Below are 26820 nucleotides of genomic sequence, written 5' to 3' on the forward strand. Positions count from 1 at the left end.
AAATCAAAACTGTAAACAATAAAGTGTCAATAAATACATATCAACAATGGTTCAAGTGGAAAATTTTATGTTAATATTTTATCACAATTAAAAAAACAGAATGATGAGAGCGGAAATTTAAAAATCTTTAATAAGTCACTAGAAGTTATACACTGTAACTTCTATAACTAAACCATAACTAGACGTTACAGTGTATAGTGTATAACTTCTAGTTAAAAAACAAACTAAGCAAACAAGAAGAACAGAGACAGAATCACGGATACAGAGAGCATGTTGATGGCTGCCAAATAAGAGCGGGGGTGTGAGGGAAATGAGTGAAGAGGTCAGGGGATTAAGAAGTACGAATTGGTAGGTACAGAACAGCCATGTAGATGTAAAGCACAGTATAGGAAATGGAGTAACCGAAGAACTTATATGCATGACCCATGGACATGAACAATGTTGAGGGGGTTGTCTGAGGGAGTGGGGGGTACTGGGTGGAGGGAGACAAAGTGGGAAAAATTGGGACAACTGTAATAGCATAATCAATAAAACATATTTAAAGAAATAAATCTGATTTATTTCCTTGAAGAAAAAGGCCACTGAAATGTAAGGTGCGAATAAAGACTTCTGTTACGGGAAAATGTCTGGGTAGTTTCACGAATTTTTCTACCCTTTAATAGCTCCAGTTTCCGAAAGTGTAAAATGATAACACACAGGAAGGATTAAAAAAATGCAAAAATTGCAGCATATTTTTTTTTAAAATTCTATATTAATGAAGACTAGTTTCGATGACAATAAAGAGGTGGTACTGAAGTGAAATGAAATATTTTCTGGATCCAGAGCAAATGCCATGGCAGCACATATGAAGCTGACCACTAGAAAAATTGAAAAGGTTTCTCTTTTATTATGGGGCCTCTCAGAGCCTCTACACTGTCACCACATACCGGGAATGTCCAAGGAGAGGGCTTAGTTTGCAGCTTTCTAATGATTAACAGTGGGATCAATCAACAGCTCCCTAAATCAGTGTTTTTTATGTCACTCTTTGGGAATACCTGGCCTATGAAATGCCTAAAATAAATTTGAAGCAAACATTTTGCTTTATGTGAAGATAAAAAAAAAAAAAGAGATTCAAAGTTCTAGAAAATGCATTGATCTCATTTATTAAGAGAGTAATGATTTTTTAAAGTGAAAAAAATTGCTCAAATTTTACTATTGTTTTACAAGGTTTTTTTTTTTATGATTTTTGGAAAGCATACGAATAAGATAAATATATGAAAACTAATCACCTCACAGCTGGCGAGTTTTGGTATGGCTTCCTCACTTGTGTTGAACCAGTGCCATTCATCTCTCCAACTCTTAAAATAATATCTTATTATTTCCACATAATCTGACCTCCCCATTTTGGATTTGAAAAGGCAAGAATAATGGAATTCTGTTTCTTAAAAACGATGGCATATAGATACACAGCCACGTCCTTACTCCTTTAATTTCAGAGGCTTTTGGGGGGGGGAAATTTGGGGAACAGGGTTTTGGTGGCATAGACTGGGTACCCATTTACATATGTGAAGCAGACCTACCTAGCGTCTTTTTCTCCTTCACCCACTGACTCCTTTTAGGTGCAAAATAATGGCTTTAAAAAATAAATTAAGCCACTGAAATGTATACTTAAAATGGTTCAAGTGGAAAATTTTATGTTAACATTTTACGCCAATTAGAAAAAAAGAGAATAATGAGAGCAGAAATTTTAGAACCTTTAATAAATCACTAGAACTTATTAACTATCCAAATATCAAATTTCATTCCCTTTCCTGCTGTTGTAATTATTGACATCCTAGAGGGGTTCCCTTTTCCCTCTTTCTTTAGAAAAGGATGTTCTTATAATCTCTTCAGTCACAGGAGATTCATAGGAGACAAGTACTTTGAAAGCATGCTGACTGATTAGGATTCTAGTCTATCATGCCTGAGTATTCACTTTTAAAATGTTAAAATGGCTATTAATATTATGTCACTTACTGATCAAGGGGAATGAAGTTTGGTTTGATGTCTGTGTCCAAAAGCAGGTCCACTGGTAGAGCAATAACCTATTTTTATGTCCAAAGTCCATGGCCACGAGATGGGCTGATTTATCACATTGGCTGCAGAAAATGAAAATCCTGTTTCAGGGAATATCCAGCCCGGCCTAATTTTTCTTCAGTGCTGAGAGCTGTGAGAATCCACTCAGTACAATGTATTAGTGTTGTGCTTGGGGAATTCAAGGACCTGGTAGAGTCCCTAGAGGTGCCAAGAGAGAATGGACTGTGGAACTCAAGGAGCCCAACTCGAATACACCGAGTGGCCTATATCTAACATCACTAGGACGGTCTTAACGATCCAGACAGTGCCAGATTGGAAAGCGAACTAAGCCCTGGGAGGCCTATTGTCTCAGTCATACAGATAGCTACCTGACTAAATAATAGTTATTAACATTGTTTGATGAAAATTACCTATCCCTCCTCAGCGTGGACATACAGATTCGTGTGGCCCTCAGTTACCATGAGTCTCACACAACCCATTTGGGTCTCTTCCAGAACTCTGGTCCTGCTCTTATGCAGTGACCAGTTGCAAAGAGGAGTTTACAGTTCACCTCATGGGCCATCAGACTTACTATACTCAGTATATATTGGATATACAGTTGACTCTTGAACAACACAGTGGTTAGGGCTGTGGACCCCCTGCATAGTCAAAAATCCATGTGTAACTTTTGACTCCCCCAAAATATAACTACTGATAGCCTCTTGTTGACCCAAAACTTTTCCAAAAACATAGTCAATTAATACATAATATTTTGTATTTTATATGTATTATATACTGTATTCTTATAATAAAGTAATCTAGAGAAAATAAACTGTTATTAATAAAATCATAAGGAAGAGAAAATACATTAACTCTATTCACTGAAAATAATCTATATGTAAGTGGACCCGCACAATTCAAACCCTTGTCGTTCGGGGTCCACTGTGCTGTTTCTTCATTACGCATGTAACCCTTTAAATTTCTGTTCAGAAAATCCTCTTGATTTTGCCCCTGAGTGATGCAGCTCTTCCTGGTCAGGCAAATAAATAAATTCGGCTTTGTCTCAGATTGTAATATGGTTATCTTTCTTTTATACCATACAATGTTGGTTTTTGATTTCACCTAATGTGAAATCAACCACAGTTTGTAAACATTTTAGAGGCACTTACACTAGGATTGAAGACTCACATACTTTCACACACCAGGCCAGTAACCGACAAGAGAAGGCCTGATGCAGTATGAGAGCATGGAGGAAGCTCTGCGAACTGGAAGTATGCACCTCTTCAGAAGGGGAAGCTGATTCTCAGCTCCAGGAATGGCGGCCATGTGTCAATGCCAGTCTATCCTTGAACCATCTCTTCTGATTCTTTCAGAAAAGCCGTCAATCTGAACGTGGATGTGAACATGCTCAGTGTTTGAAAGGGCTAAATAAAACATTACTGCAGGCCAAGGAGGGCCTGTGGACTGCCAGTTTTTGACTTCACATTTAGAATATTTTAGATGTTGTTGTTGGGCAGCGACATAATAAAAAGAGCCCGTAGTCTACTAAGAAACAGACATATGTAAGTATTAAAGTACAAGGTAAAGTGCTATAATAAAGGAAGGTTCAAGATTGACAAAGGGCACGGAGGAACTAGGAACCCTCAAAAGATTTAACTGTCTCACCTTGCATTTGCAGTTTGTATCAGACTGTTCAGTAGACACTTGAATGTGTGCAGGCCATGGCTAGGGCCTATAACGTTAATACAGGAGCAAAGTGTTCCAGAGAAGAAAACCTAGGGTCTCATCCTCTTTTCTATTAAGAGAAAGTTCATCTTAGTAGTTGACTTGGTCTTTCCCCCCAGCCCCCACCCCCCGCCCACTGCCTTTCCAAGCAAAGTAGACTTTGCTAAAGATATAAGACCATTACTTTCAAACAGTGGTGATTTTGCTCCCCAGGGGACACTAGACAGTATCTGGAGACATTTGGGGTTCCTTAAAGAGCTAAACTTAGAATTACCATATGATCCAGCAATTCTGAACATATACACATATATATATATGTATATATATATACACACACACCCAAATGAACTGAAAGAAATTTGAACAAATATTTGTACAGCCATGTTCATAGCAGCAATAGTTGCAATAACGAAAAGGTGGAAGCAACTCCAGTGTCCCTTGGTGCGTGAATGGACAATCAAAATGTGCTATATCCAAACAATGGAATTTTATTCAACCATCAAAAGGAATGACATGCTGGTACCTGCTGCAGGGTGAAGGAACCTTGAAAACTTTATGCTGAGTGAAATAAGCCAGACACCAATGGACAAATACTGTATGATCCCACTTATATGAGAGTGATGTGGTATGCGTAAGACAAGCAAATTCACAGAGACAGAAATAGGATGAAGTTATCAGGAGCTGAGGCGAAAGAGAATAAGAAGTCCAGAGTTTCTGTTTGGAGTAATAAAAAGTTTTGGAAGTAGATAGTGGTGATGGTTGCACAACATTGTGACTGGAGTTGATGCCACTGAATTGTGCGCTTTAAAATGGTTACAACGGCAAATTTTATGTTTTGTATATTTTACTAAACACTCAAAAAAACCCTATGCATGTCACATTATTTGGAAATTGGTCATCAGGGTGGCTCTTAATGCAATATGGTATTTTTATAGAAATTAGAGGGAAATTAGAGACACCAAGGGGAAACACCATGTGACAACAGAGGCAGAGGGTGGAGAGCGCAGCTGCAGGTCAAGGGACAACAAGGCCACCAACGGAAGCTGGAAGAGGCAGGGAAGGGTTTTCCCCTAGGTTTCAGAGGGAGCAAGGTCCTGCCAACACCCTGATTTTGCACTTCTAAACTCCAGATCTGTGAAACAATAAAACCTATTGTTGTAAGGCACCCAGAGTTTGGCCCTTTGTTATGGCAGTCTTAGGAAACGAATCCACACACCTTGAGCAAATCCCTTAGCTTCTCTGAGCCCAAAGACTTCCATCTGTGTGAAAGGTAGGCATTGTTTAATTATGCTGTGGGCGAACGCCACCAAGATTAAAGAGAACATCAGTGATCCCTGGAGGAAAGATCTGCAAGTGTTGTTACAATTGGACAGGGAAATCTTGAACTAGGTCACTGTGCATTAAACACACTCGGGAAACAGATATGGAAAGAGAATTCTATACTGAAACCTGCCACTTTTCTCATGTTCACAGGTTCGTTTCCTATTTTTTCGCATATACTAACCTGGCATTTGCTATTATAACCTCCTACCCTTCTTAGTCCGAAGAGGTGGTGAACGCAGAAAAACCTCATGGAGACAAAGGAGACTTTCCCCTTCAACTCTCTGTCTTGACAATCTGACCCATTCCCCGCACCCCCATGCCCGCGTGTGAGAGCAGCTCCCGTCACTGGGACAGCTGCGGATTCCATGCTGCTCTGCTCATCTTACCTCCAGGGCAGGGTGGGCGCAGCTGACTGCTTTATCATTGGCCACGAGAGGAGCAACTACAGCCCATGGTTCGACAAACCACTGAGTACAGGACCAGGGAGCACACCGAGAGACAGCCTTCCAGGACGAATTAAATTGACATGAGGAGAATGAAAAGAAACTGTTATTTATTTTTTTAAAGGAAATAATTACAGTCACTTCTACACTGCAGGGGGGAGTTCTGAAAAATCTGTGCATTGTGTTTTCCAATAGAGAATCTATTATCTGTGCCTTACTAATTGAAAAAAGAACAGCTTCTTGGCCATGGTCTGGGAGAAGGGTATTACATTAAGAAATATATACAATGTAAAGCATGCCATATAATAAAGTAACAGATAACCCTGGGGAAAAAACTGTTAAGAGACTTCAGAGCTCAGCAAACAGGGAGATGGGAAATTGGGTGAAAGGAGGATCACTAACAAAATGAGGGTTAAGAAGAGGGGGGGAGCATCTTTGACACCCGGAGGAGCCACAGGAGTAGGTAGAGAAAGGCCCAGAATCTATGTGTGGAGGGCCTGGTCAAAGGAGATGCCTGTGTAAAGACACGAATGTCTTCGTACAGAAGTCAGACATTCCCTACATTAGATGACAGCTGATTGGGTTGTTACTTCTACTTTCAGCAAATTTATAAGGACATCAATCAAGGTGATCTGGAAGGGATACAAATGTCAGATAGCTGTTAATTATGGGACCAAACACAATGGGTCCAACTAAGGAAAACGGTGAAGGACAGCTTTAGAATGACAGCATGCAGTATCTACATACAGATGCAAAACGTTGCCGGTGAGGAAAGGAATGAAGCGGGCGGCTGAAAGTGAAGATAAAGTTTTCACTGTGTATCTTTTAATATTAAGAAATTTTGAATGTTGAAAATAAAACACCAGCTCAAAATACAAATAAAAATTCAATAAAATTTGCTATGTTAATATGAGTTAATATTTTGCATTAGGATTCCATAAAGAATGTATTGCTAAAACATAAATTTCTGGAAAGACAAAAAACCGAAAAACAGAGCCAAATTTTTTTCTCTTTTGTCATTTTTATTTTGAGATAATTTTAGATTTACATAGAAGTTACCCCAAACATTTAGAATTCCCTTAGCCCTTTTACCCAGCTTCCACTTACATTAATATTGTATATAAACACAAAACCGTTACCAACAGCAGGAAATTAATATTGGTACAATATCAGTAACTAAGATAAATAGAACTTTTAGCCAAAGTATTATTCTTGATGCCCATTTAGAAATTTCTTTGCTGATTTCAAAAAAAAAAAAAAAATGTCCAGAAGTGAAAAATAAGCCAGAAATTTTCAAAATGTCCCTCTCTCTCTCTCTCTCTTTTTCAGTGTAGCACCCAGAGAAATTTCTTTAATTGTCTAGATGGGAGAAAACATAGTTGGAGTTGTCAACTGTCCCACCTTTGTTGCCACCTCCCCCTTGCTAAGTTCCAGTTTCTCTGATTCCTTGTCCACTTCTCAGCGTATGCACGTCCATGATGTAAACCTGCAGCTGTTTCCAGAAGCCCCAGGTACAGTGCTGATGCATCTTTTATCTTCACTGTCCTTCCCCACTTTTCATTCTGTGACTTTTCTCAGGGGAGCCTCAAGGCTGCCATTTCTGCACCCCACCAAGACCTGCGCTGTTCTCCAGCTCCCACACACCTTCCAAGTATATCTAAGCTGGTCTTAGTCTCCAACAAAAAATATATATATATGATAAAATATTAGTGCTGGATTAATATGCTGCTCCAAGAGGAATTTATCTACAATATGGAAATTCTGCAGGCAACATGGTCCACCGGACGGTGTTGATGGGGGAGGGAGGTGAAGATAAGGAAATCGGAGTGTCTTTAAAACTGTCATGAATGAGCTGGATATTTTCCATCTCTTTTAATAGTTGACAATTTGGAATGTTAAAAATATAACACCTGCTCAAAAAAAAAAAAAACGGAACATGTAAGTTCAGTAAAATTTGCTGTTTGGTTATTAGTTAACATTTTGCATTAGGATTCCATAAAGATAGTAGGATGGCAAGAAAGGATTCCGTAGAGTGTGGAGTGGCAAGAAAGATGAGGCAATCGACAACCCCAACTATGCTTTCTCCCATCTAGATAATTAAAGAAATTTCTCTGGGTGCTACATTGAAAAAAAAGACACTTTCTTTTTAAACAAGAGAATGAGGCTAGAGGCATACTTCTTAATATCCTTGGCATGAAAGATAGCTTTGAAAATCAAATTAAATAAATCTATACACCCATACTCTCAGAAAAATGCCCATTGTGCCTAAATATTTTTTTATATGTCTGAAAAGGACAATGATATAAAAATACAGGGGGTCACAGTCTTCCTCATTTCACATTCTAAAAAAGATATTGTATTTGTTCTACTTTCCTCAGAGTCTTTGTTATACAGATCAAGGTAATGTGTGGAAAGGAGAATGGGAAGTAACAAGAGAGGCTAGATTGATTTACCAAAGGGTCAGTATGCTAGATCTAGGGTAGATAAAATGTACTTCATCAAAATTAAAAACTTTTGTGCTTCCCTGGGCATGATCAGGAAAGTGAAATACAACCCACACAATGGGAGGAAATATTTGCCAGTCATATGTCTGACAAGGCACTTGCATCTAGAATAGATGAAGAACTCACCCAATTCAACAATAAAAAGACAAAGAAGACAATTTTAAAATGGGCAAAAGATTTGAGAAGACATATCTCTAACAAAGGTATAAAAATTGTCAATTTGCTCAGTATCGTTACTCATTAAGGAAATGTAAATTGAAAATGCAGTAAGATACCACTTTACACCCACTGGGATGGCTATAATAAAAACGGTGGATAATAGCAGCTGTTGGCAAGGACATGGAGAAATTAAAAGCCTCATGCATTGATGGTAAAACTATAAAAATGGCTCAGCAGCTGTGGAAAACAACTTGGAAGTTCTTCAGAAAGTTAAACATAGAGTTATCATATGATCAGCAGTTCCACTCTTGGGTATATACCCAAGAGAATTGAAAACACATGTTCACAGAAAAATTCTTGCATGAATATTTCTATAGCAACACTATTCATAATAGCCAAAAGCTATACAATTGAGGAACCTGAGGCACAAAAGTTAATTCATTTGTCTAAGATTATAGAGCTGGTAAGTCATAGAGCCAAGATTTACTCCCACCCAACTTTCTATCAACTCATGAAGAGATAAACAAAATATAGTATATTATAATGTTAGTCAGCCAGTAAAGTAAATGACAACTTGATACTCCCTTCAATATGAGTAAACCTTGAAAACATTATGCTAAGTGGAATAAGTCATGTATCATATGATTCTGTTTGTGTAAAATGACCAGCAGAGGCAAATCCGTGGAGATGACGGGTTGCCCAAGGGTGACAGAAGGGATAATGGGGAGTGACTGCTAATGGGTGCCCTTTCCTTCACGGGTTGATGAAAATGTTCTGGAATTAGTAGTGATGGTTGCACAACCTTGTGAATAGGCTAAAACCCACTGAATTGTACCCTTTAAAATGATGAATGTTATAGTATAGGAATTATATCTCAATTTAAAAACGTAGATCTTGAGGCAGAAGAGGAGAGAAGAAATGAAGAAGAGAAGGGAGAGTGCATGGGTCAGGCTTTTGGGAAGAATGAGCGAAGAAAGTTCAAGATACCAGCCTTGTATGAGATGTGGGAGGGATGGATGGGCAAAGGTGTTTTCAAAGAAGTTTGATGTCTATTTGGGATATAGCGCCACCTCCTTTTGTTACATAGTCTAGAATCTTCAGAAATTGCACCTTCTTCATACATTTTAGAATTGGCTTTGTGGGTTTGAGGGGTGAGATATTGAACTGAGATTGGTTCCAAAATAGTCCACTTGCTTTTGGTTTACACATTTATTCAGTCAGCAAATGTATACTGAGCAACTACTGAGTGCCAGGCTGTGCTCTGAGGACACTGGGTGCAGTGATGCAGATGACAAGATGAGCTCCTGCCCTGCTGGAGCTTTATAGTCTGGTGGGGGCGGGGCTGTGCATGCGCAGAAACAGGAGCTCAGACACAGGCTTGATGAAGTAAAAACATATAATAATTTCAAGTAGTAATAGTGCTTTTAATATAGATAAGGTAGAAAAAAGCAATAAAGAGTGACAGGATCCCGAGGGCTCCGTTGTAGGTGTACATGAAGCCCTTGATGCCCATGGGCTTAGAGGCCCCAGGTTCAGAATCCCTGGACAGAATGATCTCCAAATATCCCATTTATCTAGGAAATAATCCAGCCCTGGCTGGTGTGGCTCAGTGGATTGAGTGCTGGCCTGCGAACCAAAAGGTCACCAGTTTGATTCCCAGTCAGGGCACAGGCCTAGGTTGGGGACCGGTTCCCCAATAGGCGGCATGTGAGAGGCAACCACACATTGATGTTTCTCTCCCTCTCTTTCTCCTTCCCTTCCCCTCTGTTGAAAAATAAATAAATAATATCTTTAAAAATAAATAAATAAAAATGTAAAAGTCTGTAATTCATGGACTAGCTATGAGAGGTATAAAAGTGACACTCCAAATTAAATACAATGTCAGTAACTGGGAACCTGCCATTTTGAAATTTGCGCTGGTATAAAGAGGAGTTTGGCTGAGATTTACTGTATTCAATATTATCAGGAAAGATAGAGTTTGCACAATAAACAATGCTAAAGTTCACTGTCTCCCTCACTTAACTCGCAGGCATTTATTGAGGTCCACGGTGCCCAAGGCATTGAGATGACCCAGAGAGGCCCACACTCGGTGGGTTCAAACGCTGGAAGGAACTCTGGTGATGATCTAATGGTGACTTCAATCCCTTCATTGCATAGGGGAGGAAATGGATATTCAGAGGCTCAAATGACCTGGCCAAGTTTCTATCGTGTGCTACTGGCAGAGCTGGGATTACAGTCCAGGTGCCCTAATTCCAGGTGAGTCAGGAGCATTCATTAGAAATAATTGATATGTTAATAGATGATTGTCTATTTACTAAATCAAGGGCCCAGAGTCACCTTGAAACAATATATTGCCTCTTCGTTCTCCCTCTCTCAATGAACAGTAATGAAACAGAATTCCGTTGGTTGACTTTTTCATTTATTCAGATTATGAAACAACACGTCGCTTCTTCATTGTTTTATCAGTGAACAATAATGATTGACCAACTGGTTTCATTCATTCAGCACTATCCTATGCACCATTAGGAATGGGAACATCATTCAGGTGTAATCCCTGACCTCAAAAAGCTAAAAATCCAGAAAAAGAAATGAGATGTTAAATACTTATGACGTAGAGCAAAATCTTGATGGCACCATTAGATGCTACCATGTGACATGAAGTTCCAGGGGAGTGAAGTCATGCCTGCCTGGGAGGAAGGAAAACAGGAAAGCACAGGGTGGGGGAAGAGTAAGCTTACAGTTGTGAGGACACAGAACAGAGCTGATTCTCATATTATTGTTTATTAATTATTGTATTATTTTCCATATGAACAACTGTAAACCGTCTTTCTCTCCACCCTATATAGTCTGACTTTACAAAGCTCCAGAGAAATAATATTTACAGTTTATGGAAACTGTTTAAGTCTTCGGACAGCAAAAAAACACATAAATTACAAAGGAAAAGCAGCAATTTCCTTCAATGTCCCCAAACTATTGACCGCAGGCACATTATTTTTCCCCCAGTGGAAATACAGCGGCCTGACCAGCGTTGTTTCAGGGTGGAGAATTTCAGACAAACAGTCCAGAAGTTAAGGAAACAAGTAGAAATGCCACACATGCCTGGGTCAAGCCCTGCCTGCTCCCAGGCAAACCCTCTCCCACTTTCTCACCATACGCAGCTGGCACGGGGGACCAGCACAATGCCATCTAACGGGGTTCAGGAGGCCAAAGAAACAAATGGTGAGGAAGTACATTTGGGCGTCAGTCCAGCAGGACAATGCAGCCACTGTCTTCCGTTCTGGCCTTTCGGGTCTTGTCACATCTTCACAGACCACGAATAAAGAGATTGGAGCTGGCCGAGCCGCCCTCGCTCTCTCAGCTTTTCGTTCTGTTGTTGCCAAAACATCCTCCCCTCACATCACCCCACTCGCTTCCTCCTCCCACCACCCCCTCTCCGCAGTGAAAGTTCGTCATTGTCCAGCGGGCCCAGAGGGAAGTGTCAGATGAGAGCGGAGGGCCGGGAGCGCAGGGCCCGCCTCGGCCCTCGCAGCAGCGAGGTGATCCAGGAGGCCTCGCTCCAAATTCCGGCTCTGCCACCAAATGGCTGTGTGGATTGGGGCACCCTAGTATCTATCTTTCTCTTTTAAAAAAATGGGACTTCAGTTAAGAAGTAAACTTTATTTCCTGTATAACAGCTTCTTTTGGGGAGGGTGCCAACACTAAAGGACCTGGGGAGGAGTAGTACTCCGTTCTGACCCTCGGGCACCCCTGTGTACCACTGTCCGTCACACTTGAAGTCAGCCTTGAGCCACGTAGACCAACAGAAGAGCATGTCATGGAGCTGAGCCCCCTAAGGCGAGAATGTACCCACAACCCTAATAGGTTTATCTCTCGTCTGAGTTTCACCCATTTGGGCCTTGCTTTCCAGGGAGCTTCAGTTAGTTGGGTTTTCTTTTAGGCCTGTAAGCCCATAGCAGGCACCTAGCAAATGCTTGCTGATTGCCTGTCGTGGAAACCAACAGGTAAAGATAAAAATGGCCCAAAGCCAGAATGGGTGATTTAAAAAAAAAATCTAATTTTATAGGGTAAGTTTATTTTCTTTGAGATACGAGATATTAATATTTTTTATTTTAAAGTATAAATATTTTAAAATACTAAAACGCATAAAAGTATTACAAAATGTTTTAATATTATCATAAACATGGGTTAGCAAATCAAATAAGTAAGCCACAGGTGGGCTTGTGATGAGAGCCGCAGTTTCCTGCTTCACCTTCAACTCCCACTTCCACTCAACAATTTTCAACAATTTTCGCTTTTTCTTTATGTGTTGCTGTCTGTATTTAAATTACACGCGTAAGTTGCTAGCTCTTGACTTTCTCAGCTTAGGCTCTCCCCTGTGCACTAGGAAGATTGGGTTCCCTCGTACATTCCTGTACCTACCTTTCTCCTCCCTGCATCATCCCTGCGTAGTTACCTCACTTTCTTTTTTCTAATTTCTTTTTGCATATCATTCTGTTCTTGTTTTATTGCTGCAAAATTTTCTCTGCACTCTCTAAAGATGTACATTAGGTTATCTCCCTCTGTCTCCATCTCCCCATGTTTCTCATTTGTCCCAGCCCCTCTTGTTGAAGGCTTTTTCGAATGTCTGGTGATCCTCGGATGTCTGTGATTGCCACTAAAAACTGACCAGCAGCTCTTCGTAAACAGACAAAGTTTGTTCATTGGTGGGCCTCATTCTATTGTGACAGATGGGGACCCAAAATGATCAGAATCAGTAGGTCTTCTCTCTTGGGATGATCAACTTGCCCCAAGAGGAATTCTCCACTCTCCCATTGGGGTAATAGGAAATTGGCTCCCCAGGAGTATGGGAACCTGGTGTGAGAAGGAAGCCGTGGGAATATGAAGAGTTTCACTGAATCTGCTTTAATGGCACCTCGTCACTCCATCGTCTTCCGTGGAGCCTAGCACCCCGGGGCTCCGTTTCTCTAGAATTTCCAAGAGCAATGCTTTTGTGCTCTATTCAAGTAAGGGATGGACAGACTGCAGGAGCTCGGTCAGGGAAGCGGGAAGTCTGCCCCTTAAAGAGGCTTTCGGCTATTCTCTGGCTCTGGCTCCCTCCACACCCGACTTCAGATAGGTGGTGTCTTCCATCACTCGGCCTGAGGCTCTGCAGAGGGAGTCAGCTTGCTTCTTACTGGACTCTCCCCTCCACTGTCTCTGGCATGAAGTTTTTGCTTTTTCAGTTCTGCCAAGTCAGCTACCACGTGTCCATCTGTTTTTCATTTTGCAAAATAGTGTTGGCACCACTCCTCTCACCCGCCCTTGTTCCCTTTGACTTTGACTTTTTACCACTTTTACTCCTTTATTCTCATTTCAGTGGATTGTCATGAAGAAATAAAGATTAATGTAAGCATTCAGTTTGCAGTGTTTAACTAAAGGTAATAGATGTTTAATTTTTAGGTGTCATATGCCCACTTGGCTATTTATGTATATGTGTGTATATTTATATATCTGAGTATACATATATAATTGGGCAAAAGACTACCCTTTCCAACTTCCCTTGCAGCCTGCTATACCATGCGACTAAGTTCAGGCGAATAGAATGAAAGCGGAGTGATGTCTGCACTTCTGAGCTTTTTGGCCTTAAAACATAAAACTCAGTGCTTCTCAGCTCTCTATTTTTCCCATGGGTTGGAATGTGGATGTGGTAGAAGCTCCAACTATGTATCTCTCTAGGGGATGGTGGAGGAACAAGTCTTTGAATGAACACATCCATCATTTTGCACGTTCGCCTGCAGATTATCATGTGAGAAAAAAATTAACTTCTTATTTAGGCATCTATAGTTTGAGGTCTTTCCTATGGCAGCTTAGCTTAACGCACTCTAATGTGACTTCATTTAGTGGTTTCCAAAACAAGTCTTTGGATAAACTGTGTTATCTGTTGCCTGGGGGGATTTAAAAATGTACAGAATCCCAGGCTGCACTCTCAGATTCAAATTCAGTCAATGTGGGGTCGGGTGCAGAAATCTATTTTTGTTTTTTCTTAACTACCTAGATTTTTCTGATGCATTGCCAAGATTATGAACCACCGACCTTGCCCAATTAACTTTATAAAACATATTCTTTACATTCCCGTGGCTTTTCCATTCCTCCTTTATTTAAGTCTCCATATTCTCTGATTCCTTTGTTGAAAGTCAAATGTTAATATTATCGTGCTAAACAATTGTTTGTGTCTACCCAGAACCCGTTCACCCTGATTTTCCTTTGGGAACTACTTATCTTTTAGTTTCTGCCCATGTGGTTCAGACAAACCAGCCAACCCAACAATATCCCCAGCTCTAGGAGGGGACATTCAACCGCACAACCCAGGCCAGGCCGGGCTGGGCCAGTCAGCATATTCCAGCCTCCTGACCACAGTGCTGTGTTCAGGGAGGATACATGATCCAAGTCAGTTCAGTGAGACCCCCTGAGGAAAAAGGGTGGATCTTTTTCCTCTGGGAAGCTGACCTGGTAGGACGTGTGCCTGCAGCTGCTGCTGCCCATCTTTCTGCCACAAAGGGAGTTGAAGAGTGAAGTCAACACAGTGGGGAGAAGAGAAGAGAGAAGGAGCAAGACTGAGTTCTGATGATATCACTTGAGCATCTGGATCCATGCCTGAATCCCTGGGCTCTTCATCTACATAACTTGGTAAATTTTTTTAAAAAGGAGAGAGCCCTATTTCATATATATAGAAAAAAATATAAAAATATGTATTTATATATAAAATAGATATTTTCCATATGCACATATAATATATATTTACTTGAATGTATTATCATATTAGAATTATGTTGTAATTCTATGTTTATGGGTGCACATATGTACATGTATAAGCATGTATGTTTATAATATATATTTTTATATTTATATACAAATACATATACACACAATATAATTATAAAATTAAGTGTAAAATTCAAAAGAGAACAAATAGGAAGTTTCTAAGGGAACAAATAGGTAACATTTTAGATTTTTCAAAAGAAAATCATTAGATCAACATATATAACATACCACTGTCCTGTTTCAACTAGCGTCTAGGGTAGTATTATCTCTGAATTGTCATGAAATAAGCCACATGTGCCTTTGAGCAATTATGAAAATGTCTGGGTTATAGTGCTGGCAATTTTCTACTTACAATTCCAGACTCTATTCTAAAGTTTTTCCATATAGAGTTGGATCCATTTTTTACAGCCGCTATAGGACAACTTAAAACTAAATATGTAAACTATATAAAACCTCCTGGCCCAGAGATCAGCAATACAGCTTTTCTGAGTTAAAGATATCTGGTAAACTTCAACTTGTTCATGACAAAGAACATGATTTGGAAGCTGACTGTTCTTGCTGGTCTCAGAAGGACTGAAGTTGGCTTGATGGACTGGGCTTGTCATCACCTGCCAATAGTCTGTGTTCAAGGAACAGAGCCTGTTTGCACAGCGCTGTGGTGGCCTCCCAACGCCATTCTCCCCGTCCTCTCACACATGGAGAGCCCATGACCACATTGTTAAATGGTTGAGAAAGATCAAAAGAAAAATAACACTTCATGAATAGTACATGACATTCAAAATTCAGTGTCTATAAATAAAGTTGTCTTGGAACGCAGCCACACTCATTCATTTACACGTTATCTCTGGCCGCTTCTGCACCACATGACGAGCTGAGTAGTTGTCATAGAGACCAAACGGCCTGCAAAGCCTAAACTATTTACTGTCTAGATCTTTTAGTGAAAAAGTTTGCTGGACCCAACCCCCTCACCCCCCAGAATGGAAAGCCAATCACTTTCCCATCACCATGTGACCCAGTTCCAACCAATGAGATGTCAGGAAAGTTTGGAAAAGGGATTCTGGGAAAGAGTGTGATCCTTAATAAAGTAGAGGGGAAGAGTGGACTCCTTTCCACTTCCTGCCTTCAATACAGATGTGACTTCCGAAGCTTGGGAGACATTTTTTTCCCCACCATGATGAAATAAGCATGAGGTTGCCAGCGTTTCTACTGGATATACTACTACTTCACTGGTTGAAGATCTAATGCTTTCTTCAGTCTCTGGAGTTAGAACTGATTGGAAGCAGTCTATTGTTTTTCTGAAACTAGTCTCAACAATGGTCACTGGGGAAAGAATAATTTGGACAGATGCTTCCCAAGGGAAATGCTCTGTTTCTTTAGGAATTTGATCGTGGTCATGTAACCCCAGACTCCAACTGAGGAGAGTTCAATGTCAGCCCAGGTTAAATCTGCCAAGGTCCTTGGAGTGGGAAGGATATACGAACACACTGAAGAAGCAGTGTCCAAGGTTAAATGTGCTCATTTAACAGTGGCAAAGAGGTAAATGCATCGGTGACCACTCCTTCCTACTATTCAGTGTATCTTCTATATAGGAGAAATAACTTTATTATTTTAAGTGAATACTCAGCTGAAATTTGACATTCTTATATTCAATCCTCACTTTTATTACTTTATGTGACAAGTTAGATCATGAAGTCTCTAACTAACATAGCTATTCCACCTGTGGTCCTTTTGGGGGGGAAAAAGTATAAATAAATAACATTTAAATTTACATATTTTTTTTAACAGGTAAAAGGCAGAATGAAACAAAATAAAAACTAGTAAATGCTATGAAAAGCTGAGGGCATTTTGTAACATTTCACACCTCTAAGCGTATCGTGGGTTCAGGCCCCGGGAGGACAGCTCACAGGCCTGGCACCTTGGTTCTTCTCACCACTGCGCGACCAAAATCATTCAGTTGACTGGGAAGGCATTCAGAAGGACCGGGCCCTGAGCATCGCCCTCCGCGCCGCATCCTGGCTTCTTGTGCCAAGAGGCACAAACACACCTCACAGCCCGGGCCTCAGCCCCTCCACGAGTATCTCTGAATGACTAGAAGATGCAGGAAATTCCAACTGAATCTGGTAATCACAAACAAAGCTGAGAGTAATTCTTCAGTGGATTCTTGCCAAACAACTCTGGCAGAGAAATAGTCCTGATGGAACTCAGTGAATTAGCCGAGAAGACACATATAGAACCCAGACAGAGGCTCAGGCTGAAGTGATTGCATGCCAGTTTCACAAACACCGGCGCCCAGACAAGGAGAAATCACAGGCAGGATGGAAGAGGAATTTCTCCTTTGAAATAAGGGCCCTGGGGCAGTTCCTAAGCCTATCAAGATGTGGAAAGGGAAATAACCTCTGCAATCAAGTCAGGCCCAAAGGATGTGGTATCAGTGGCAACGGTCTCTTATCAATGGCATTTTCTCCGGCTGCAGGGGACCCTCAGAGGCACACTGCTTCCATGAGCCCTGCCACCTAAACACCTACACTCAGCGATTGTAGCCAAATCATCCTGATGGTTTTTTTCATGGAACTCTCAATGGTAGCAGTGCAAATATACAGTTGCAAACATATAAAGTTCTAAAGCCTATGCTGATTGGTACGGGCACAGCTTTACTATTCTGTGTTCACGTGACTATTTCATCTTTGGACTAGTTGCTATAATATCATCTGTCAACCTGGCACAGTGTTGGGGCGGGGACGGGGGGGGGGGAGGCAACGGGCTTTCAGGGTCTCCCATAAGATTTTCAAACAGTAGTCAGTGTTATCAATACCAGCCTGGTAAGACTAAGAAAGCCTGAACTTCTAGTGCAGGAACTGTGCCTTCGGATTACCAGAACCAAGGACAAGAAACGGACGCGCCTTCCTTCAGAGAGGCACCACCTCTGAGGTAGCTTTGCACTCAGGAAGCATCAGCTGAGTTTCTGCCTCATCGCTGACGTGAAGGCCCTGGGGACAAGGACACACCTTGAGATGGAATGGGAGAGGTCTGTTCAGATGTAAGAGGCACTGCTGTCCCTCCTCCTCAGTAACCCCTCCTCTTTGCTTCCTTTTCAATTCTTTCTCACTTTCATCGTCCTTGACTTGACCTTTGACAGGAAATAAGTTTCTCAATTGCTCCTGGCAATTCAACTCTCCCCTTCTCTTGCTTTGATTTTTTTTTTCTTTCCTGGGTTATGGACAAAACCAAAGCTAATATGGAGAGAAAAAAATGAAATAATGGGAAAAGGTAGAAGAGGGGAGGCGTGTGGGTGGTGTCTGATCCGAGCTTCTCCCGGCTGGGGAGGTCACCCGCCCTTTGGAGCTGAGGGCTTTTGGAAGGGGAGGGCGGCTGCTTTGAAAAAGCAAAGTGTGTTGCTTCCTGAAGAAACACTGTCGAGTGTCACCATGTCGTTGCCTGTGATTCCTTGTAATAATAATGGCACTAAGTCCGATCAACTATATACTGCTCAAAATATAAATCGAATTCATGTGTAAAAGTATACCTAGTTCCCAAATAAATTATACTGCTCTTATTCCCAGTGATTTAAAATTTCCTTTGTGTATTATTTCAAGAAGAGTAATGGATATACCTCTCTCTCTAAAATGTATAAACCCTTCTGCAAATCCCAGTAAAATTGTTTAATATGACTGAACATTCTATATTCATGGTCTCAGTATTATTTTAAAGTTAAGTGAATTTGAAATGCTATGATCCTGCTCCTATACATTCCCCCAATCTAAGATAGATAATAGCATTCCTTCATTCCAGCACACACATAAAATGTCAATGCTGGGTCAAACTAAAGATCAAATTTTCTATCCACCTAGAATTTTTAAAGATTGGGGAACCAGAGAAGGCAGGAAAGAAACAGCAGACATTTTTTCTTTTATTTGGAACATACAGCGCTCATAGAGGAAGTATTTTTTAAATACTTAGAAACACACACGTACATGTACACATGTGAGAAATAAAATAAACTTTAAAATCAGTTTGGAGAAATGACCTTTCCCCAGAGAATGCTCCATATAGTAAGAGCTACCAAAAAAATCAAAAGACTTTCAGCTAAACAAGTGTTCTCAAGGTAACATTTTAAACGTTTCACTTTGAGGACAAGTAACAGTCCACTTGTGAAACTTTTATACCATCTTTCTGATGACGGACAGGACATTGTGCCAACTCACAATGGGTCCCCAGGGCTGCTCTTACTTCTGAGGGTGGCTCCCGCGCCCATGAGGTTTGGGGGGGGGGGCGGGGAATTGGAGTGTTCAGAAAAGGGGACATAAAATCTCCAGCTGGTGGCCCCATAAAGAACCACAGGCATCTTGCCCTCCCCTCTCCTTTGATAGGTGAACAATACAAGGTCACATACCTAGAGTCAGTCACACAGCAAGTCATGAGAGAGGGGGGGGCAGCCACCCAGGGCCCTCGAGTCCTGTACTTAGAGTGAGGGCTCTGGCCAGAGGACCCCGGCACCACCCGCGCCAGGGCTGCCTCGGCCAAGTTCTTAGCCCCTCGGAGGCCCAGTTCCCTATGCGGTAAAAATAGTACCAACCTCAGAGGGCTGTTTGAAGAGCTTAATGCCATAATGCCCATCAAGTATTTAGCCTGTGTCTGGCACACTATATGTGGTCAATCAATACTAACGGCAGTTTTTATATGATAGCATTTAATTAGCATATGCTGCAGTGTTCATGAAATACTGGGAGAAATTAAAGTCAAACAGTATTTTACACAATAATAAAACAGCATGTTCTTTGACCAATAAAATACTCACAAAGAGCATTACAACACCTATTTTTTTAAAGAACACCAGAAACACCAGTTCTCAAAAATCAAGGGCTAAACTTTAATGTGCAAAGTGCTGATATCGAAGGGAGGCAATTACCCTTTTGACACATTTTGAAGAGGAATTTAGTTTTTAGCTGCTTCCATTATTTTGGCAAGGGTAAGGCTGCCTCGATCTTATGAAACAGCTTTATTGAAACCACAAAATTCACACATTCGAGGTGCAGAGCCTAGAATTTTTCAGCGTGTTCACAGAGCTGAGTAACCATCACCACAATCTAATTTTAGGACATTTTCATCACCCAAAAAGAAACCCCGTAGCCATTAGCCGTGAGTCATTCTGAACTCACACTGAAATAACATCATTCCCACTGGTTCTTGAAGGTTTTGGATTCTGAGAGGGCTCCTGGCCCGACCACCCGAGACCACGCCCGTTTCCTGGCTCGTTTCCTTTTGCTGCCTCTGGTTGGGACTTCTACCTGCACCCGCGGTTTCCCGCTGCCCCCGCCCCTGCCTTCTGCGCAGTCCTTTATCCCGTCGGAAGAGTTATAAGACTGACCTTTCAATGCTCACAATATCAATGTCATTTCCTCAATTATAGTCAGACTCAAGTCTGAGTTACTGCAGCTTTGCCAAGGTGTGTAAAAGGAAAACCATTCCGTGCAGGTTAATCACCACATCCACACGTTTATACCTCGGCCATAAAACACATTTATTGGTCAAAACTTTACAAACCGAGAACTCTTAAAAAGCACACAGCAACACATGACAATATAGAAAATGTAAAAATTCACCATCTCCTGTAAAGATTTTAACAAGTGATTATCTATTATTTCATAGTTCTGAATGCTCTAAAGGAGGAATCCTTGTAGATCAGTTTCTACTCTTTTTACTTAGAGAATTAAATTATTCCCTATAAACACCAGGACTGAAGGTCACAGTAATGTGGGAGAAATTTCAGTAGCAATTTTTGTTTACTATACCCCAAGAGAGGAAGGCATTCTTTTGGACTCACTGCATGTCTTGCAGGAAAAAAAAAAATCAAGACATCCCTACATCTCTAGCTAGATGTCATTACAATGGCAGGAGAAAAGTCAGCAGAAACCATAAAAATAGAACCAGAAGGGACCTTGACCATTCACTCCTAACTTGACGTACAGAGGAAGGAACTAAGTCCAGGTCCCTCAGCCTGTGAGTGGAAGACCAGATGCTAAAGGATTATTTGAAACAGAAGCCTGGAGAGTAGAAGAGTGGGACCCCTAGGTTCTCTGGTGGTCTTGCCATGACTGCCCCCCAACACTGCAGGGCTGAGAATCCAACCGGAAAGCCCTAGGCTCCACATTGGTTCTGGAAGTAGAGTTGGCGAGAATTACACAGCCCTGGGAATACAAGGAGGGTCAGGTTTATCTCTGAATTATCAAGAGAGCCTAAGATAATTCTTAACCAGAATCTAAGGGCTATAAAAATAAATACTATGTTAAAAAAAAAAAAACAAAAAAAAAGCTGTGGCAACCCAGCTGGATGAGACTGGAGCCAGGATGCACTCGGAGCTTGAGGCTGTCAACAATGTGGAAGAACCTCCACGTGCACCTTTGTCTGAATAACCAGGTTGCTTTGAGTTCATGATCAACGTGGCTGAGAGGGAAGATCCTTTGCAAGGTCCGTCGCCGTCCTGAGCACAGGCACCTCGCCTGGTCCTGCTGCTCTAATACAAAATGCTCTTGTGGCTAAGCCTGGTGTTGAAAACTTGGACTTGACCCACGATACATCACCAAAATAGCTCTTGCAAAAGGGGAAAATCAACAATGCGGTGTACTGGTCTCAAAACAGAAAACTGTTCTCAGTCCCAGTAAGACAGAGCTTGCTTGAGAGTTGTTAAGTCCCTTGCTTTAGGTGTATTTTAAATTATACTCTACTTTCTGCATACTTTTGTTTTATAGGGAAATTCCTGGGTTTAATAATCATGAAACAGAAGCATGTGCAGCTCAGTCCAGAGCAGAGGGATATGGACACGGAGTCGGTTCCCATCTGCATTCAGCTTCACTGGGATTCAACCACTTCCTCAGAAAAAGGCGTAACTAGACAGACTAGAAGGTCCCTTCTGGCTCTGAAATTTGGCTTCTGTGACATGATCCATCAAGTGGCCAGGTCAGTGGCATGAGTGTCCATTGAGAGATTGCTCCAGAGCCCAGATCAAAATGTGCACAAGCCAGGCCCTGCTACCGAGGAACTCATTGTCCCATGGGTTGGCTGTGGAGTGGGGAAAACCTCCTCACGTACGATATTAAGGCACCAAGCTGAAGGTATTTGGGGAGGATTCATGTCAAAAATCAAAATATAAAGTATTAGAGAAATCCTATTGTTGTTAATACAAACAGCTGCTTCCTAAAGAAACTGGAGCAACTAGTTGGTTATTTCAAAGCTGCCTTGTTTTCCTTTTTTAAAAAAGATGTATAAATTTTACTTGAAGGAGTTCTCCCAGCACCGCAAATAGACATTTTGTCACTTAGTATAAAACACAGAAGAGGAGAGCTAGCAATCCTGGACTACTGGCAGGAAAATCCAGTCAGTGAATTCCATCAACATTGTTTCTTGTCAGAGGAAGAGGTAGTCTGGAAGAGACATCAAGTTACAAAAGTACGGGCATCACGTCTAGATTCCACGCCCTGTGCTTCCCATGACAGAAATGTATCTTCTACTAACAATGGCGATTTCACTTTTAACCCTCTGCATACAATAAAGGCCCGCCCACCATCCCTGAAGTATATACATTTTGAATATTTTCACAGTGAAGGGTTTTTAGAAATCATACAGCAACCCTTACCCTGGTTCCCCATGGGACAGAGCAAAACTGGCTGGCCTTCCTGAGCCCTGAGGCTGCAACCTGCAATGTGCGCGAAACGAACTTAGCCAGACACAGACCACTTCGATACTTCCAGACGCCAGACACAGGAAATGACAGCCTGCACCCAGTATGCAAGGGAAACAGGAAAAAGAACTGTCCAAATCAAACAGGATAAATGCCCATTTTCTCAAGGCAATTATCCCTGTGTCTCTTCCAGTGTTCTGGGGTTATTGCTGTTGCTGTTTATTGTTTTGCTTTGCTGCTTCAATTTTAGGTGCAAGTGTATAGCAGATGAGAACCTTTAAACAGAGATCCCCATCAAACCACACGTGTGGATACCATACACGACCTACATGGGCACTGCAGCAAAAATTCAAATCAAAAATTCATTTGCAATTTGTAGGGCTCTGTGGAACTTGCAGCTGTGCTTTCAGTTTATGAGACGACTTCTGGCCCGGCAGGATTAAGCCCTCTGGAGACCCCGAGAGAAGAAGAGATGAACTCCCTAATATATGCACCTAACAGTAGAATTTTGCATATGCCAAAATTAAAGCTACTGATGTCTAGATTTTTTAAATGGCAGAATTCTAGGTAAATTCATCACAGCAGAACTTCTCGCATTCTTCAATGCCTCTGTTTTACTGCACCTGGGCTATAACTGTTTACTAAGCAATCCAGCTGATGCTGGGTGGGCAGCTTGGTCCTCTCACTCCCGACCATGAGGGTAAAAGCCATACCTTTGTGAAACTGTAAAACACTATGTCTCATAAGCTTTTAATAAACGCTGAAGGAAGGAAATTCGTGTGCTTTATAATAACTGAAAGGCCTTTGGTTGTGGTTATTTGGACCTCACAGTTACATTCTGAGAGCCTGAACTCTGACTAGCTGGAGTGTCATTTTATGTAAATGGTGCTCCTTTTCTATATATGTAGACCTATGAATATGTATGTATGTATGTATGTATGTATGTATTGAGTAAAAATAATTTATAGTCGAATTTCCTACATCTAGTAAAGCAAGTGTGTCTTATTCCCTGCTTTCTGCCAAAAAAAAAAAAAAATTGATTTAACTTCAAGGCCACGGTCAGTGGACTCCTGAATTGCTCAAACAATGTAAAGGCAACAGGATCTTGGCCACAAAACTTTATGAAGAACAATCGAGAAGGCTCCCTTTCTCCTGTGTGAGGCGCTTTCCTACTCAAGGCATTACTCAGCACGGTTTCACTCTGCTCTTGTGGAACCCAATTCTGGCTCTAGACCAGAGCTTGATGTTTTAAAAAACTAAAGGCCGACAGACATATTACCAAAAAGTGAGAACAACTTAGTGACGTACCCTCCAATACCTAGAGTGGAGGAGGTACAGAAGCAACACCCAGCAATGGAGGTTGTTTGGAAACTAGACATTTTTCTTACTTACCGAATAAATATTTAATGCTCAATGACTAATTATTAGAAATGTCCCTCTGACTTGTTCCTTACAAGCCAGCCTGCAGTACTGTCAATCACTGGCGTGGGACAATCGGATCTAGCCAGTTATCCCTTCTGAAAGTGGGCCTTGTCTTCTTCCAGGTTTCCTTGTATGGCAGAGCTTTAAAAATTCTTCACCTACAGCAAAGCTTGCGTGTTCCTCTGTAAATATGTTCATTTAATCATGTACTTATTTTGTGCCAACTAAGTGTCATGAGCTGACCCAGGCACAGGGAGACTTCAGGGCACAGAAGGGACAGGGTCTCTGCTCTCACAGACCTGGCACGCAGTTCCGGGGAAACTCACATAGCCCACGTTAGCTGAGAACTGGACAGAGCTCACCAGAGGGGGTGCTCTCTTTCATAGCTTCTCTTATTCAAAGAGGACATTGGGGAAGGAAATTAAAACCATTTTCTGTTACCATAAAAACCTTTTGCCATTTCAGTGTCCTAAAACATGTGCAAAAGTATGTCTTCCTCCTTGTCTATAGCCAACGAACATATTCCTAAGCAGATGACAAGCATGATTATTTCTAAGCACGAATAGAAATGAGGAGTCATGCTCTAAACCACATGGGATTCCATATGGTAGATTCATCCTACTTTGAAAACTGCATAAAAATTCTGCCCCATTCTATAAAAATGTGTTGGTTGACATGATCTAGTGGATCAAATGATCTAATGGCTCAAATAATCTAAGTCTTAAAAGTAACATCATTCACTAATAAAATGGTCTGTTCAAGTGAAAAAAAATAAATACATTACCTGTTCTAGCTCTGTATGGCAGATTATTTTACACACTACCTCCTACATGTTCCAGCGGTGCTGAGCAACAGCTAACACGCTTGGTGAAAACACCACCTGAAATTCTTGAGCTATTTAGCAAAAGGGTCTAATTATTTTTTGAAGCTGTCATGTTTTTTGAGGGCAAAATTCTAAACCATTTTTGAACCTGTAAAGTGATTTCACCTTCCTCAGTGAGGAAGAGGATTGAAAGACGCGCAGTGGTCTCCAACCCGATCCTCCCGTCACACGCTGCGTTCTTATTTAACACAGATACGCATCAACATCTGCCACTATAAATTATACTTCTCAGTTGCAAATTTGATTCCATAGCCAGGGGGAAAAAATAAGCTCATTTAAAGTATGTATTCTCGCACTGGGATGTCCTCTCGTCCTCCTGAACGCCTTCTGAGAGGACAGTTATCTAAAAACGACAGTCTCGTGCTCTGGAATACCATACTTCCCCTTGTGCTCCTCGAACAGCTTCCTCAGCTCCTCCATGTAGGTCTGATGCAGCTCCTCGATCTGCTCCGAGGTTGGGTGCAGAGTCTGGCAGACAGGGATTGGATGGCCAACTGCCGAAACAGAGAGTACAGTGGCGGGAAGGTTGAGACAAATGTATTTGAACACAAAATAAAAATTAAAAAAAAAAGAAACAGAGAGTACAGCAGACGTAAGAAATTGAACCCACCCCACCCCCAACTGCTGCCTCAATGGCCAGCCCCGGAAAGATCTCCCAAACAGGGTCCACCAGGCCTGCTAGCTTTGGGTCCCCTTTCACTTTCCTGGCTGCGGACAGTGGTCCCCCTATCCCATCTGGTGACAACTAAAGAACTTCCCTGCTCGTCAGACACTGGATTGTCAGTACCCTGGTGGTTTAGACTTGCAGTCAAGTGAGCCGCTGCGCTGCCTGCCGCTGTGGGGGGAGAGGCCACAGCTGTGCGTGGGCGCCACCAGCCTCCCTCCACGGAGACAGCTGACAGCCAGACCGCAGTCCCCCATTATCCCTGACTGTGAAATCTTGAATCATGAGGCATCAACCCTCTACCCTCTTTTCAATGCCATCCTAAAAAATTCTAAGCATGTGTGCCTCCATAGCTAAACATCTGTACTAGGAAACATACATAATCACAGGGATTCCATTGTTTGTCAGAGTGGGAAACAGAATCAACCAAAAGGTTCCACAGAAAAGTTACTAAATAAAAAATTGGAGATTCATTCAATGGGATCCTAGGCAGCAATTTTTTAAATTAAGTAATATTTTTGTAACTATGTATAGTGATGAAGTTAACTGGATTTATTGTGATCATTTTGCAATATATACAAATATCAAATCATTACATTGTACACCTGAAACTGACAGTATGTCAATTACACTTCAATTTTTTAAAAAAAATTTTAATAAATAAAAAAAAAAGAAATAATAGACAAATGTATTTAAAAAGTAAATAAATTAATAAAAAAAAAAATAAAATAAAAAAATGAAATAATATGTATGTATGTGTACACACAGATGTCTAAAATGTATTAAGTGGGGAAAAAAGTTGTAAAACAATCTCAGGATCTCATTTATAAAAAATATTATATGTCTATGTGCATTATAAGCTTTTTGTGTATTTAAAAAGCCTGGAAAGAGTGACTGATAACCATTATTTCAAGCAAGGAAGGAGAGATGAAATTTGCACTTTACCTGTATTGTGTAAATTTTCTACAATGAGAATACATATATATGTGTTTTACCTATATTATTAAAGATGAACTAACTAATTTTTTTAAAACCTGGTAACTTCCATATGCATTTTAATATGAATTTATATAATAAGTAAGTTACTTTAATCCCACTTGTCTCAGATTTTAGAGAACATAGGTGGGTACACATGGCCTTGGTCTCCTGGGTTCTTTCTGCTACTCACTACGCCCTCTGCTGGTCTA

General features: G+C 41.1%; 1 protein-coding gene across 1 annotated transcript in view; it reads right to left on the bottom strand.

The window, feature by feature from the left end:
• Positions 1-26820, bottom strand: part of MOGAT1 (monoacylglycerol O-acyltransferase 1) — a 310581-nt gene that overhangs the window by 258058 nt on the left and 25703 nt on the right. Inside the window, exon 6 of the mRNA XM_054585615.1 lies at positions 20490-25463. Coding sequence (XP_054441590.1) covers positions 25309-25463 — 155 coding nt within the window. The 3' untranslated portion in view covers positions 20490-25308. The remainder of the gene's footprint in view (positions 1-20489; positions 25464-26820) is intronic.

The sequence above is a fragment of the Pteronotus mesoamericanus genome, unplaced genomic scaffold (genome assembly GCF_021234165.1).
Source record: "Pteronotus mesoamericanus isolate MK-2021 breed Mesoamerican mustached bat unplaced genomic scaffold, CSHL_Meso_final contig_90, whole genome shotgun sequence".
NCBI lineage: Eukaryota > Metazoa > Chordata > Mammalia > Chiroptera > Mormoopidae > Pteronotus > Pteronotus mesoamericanus.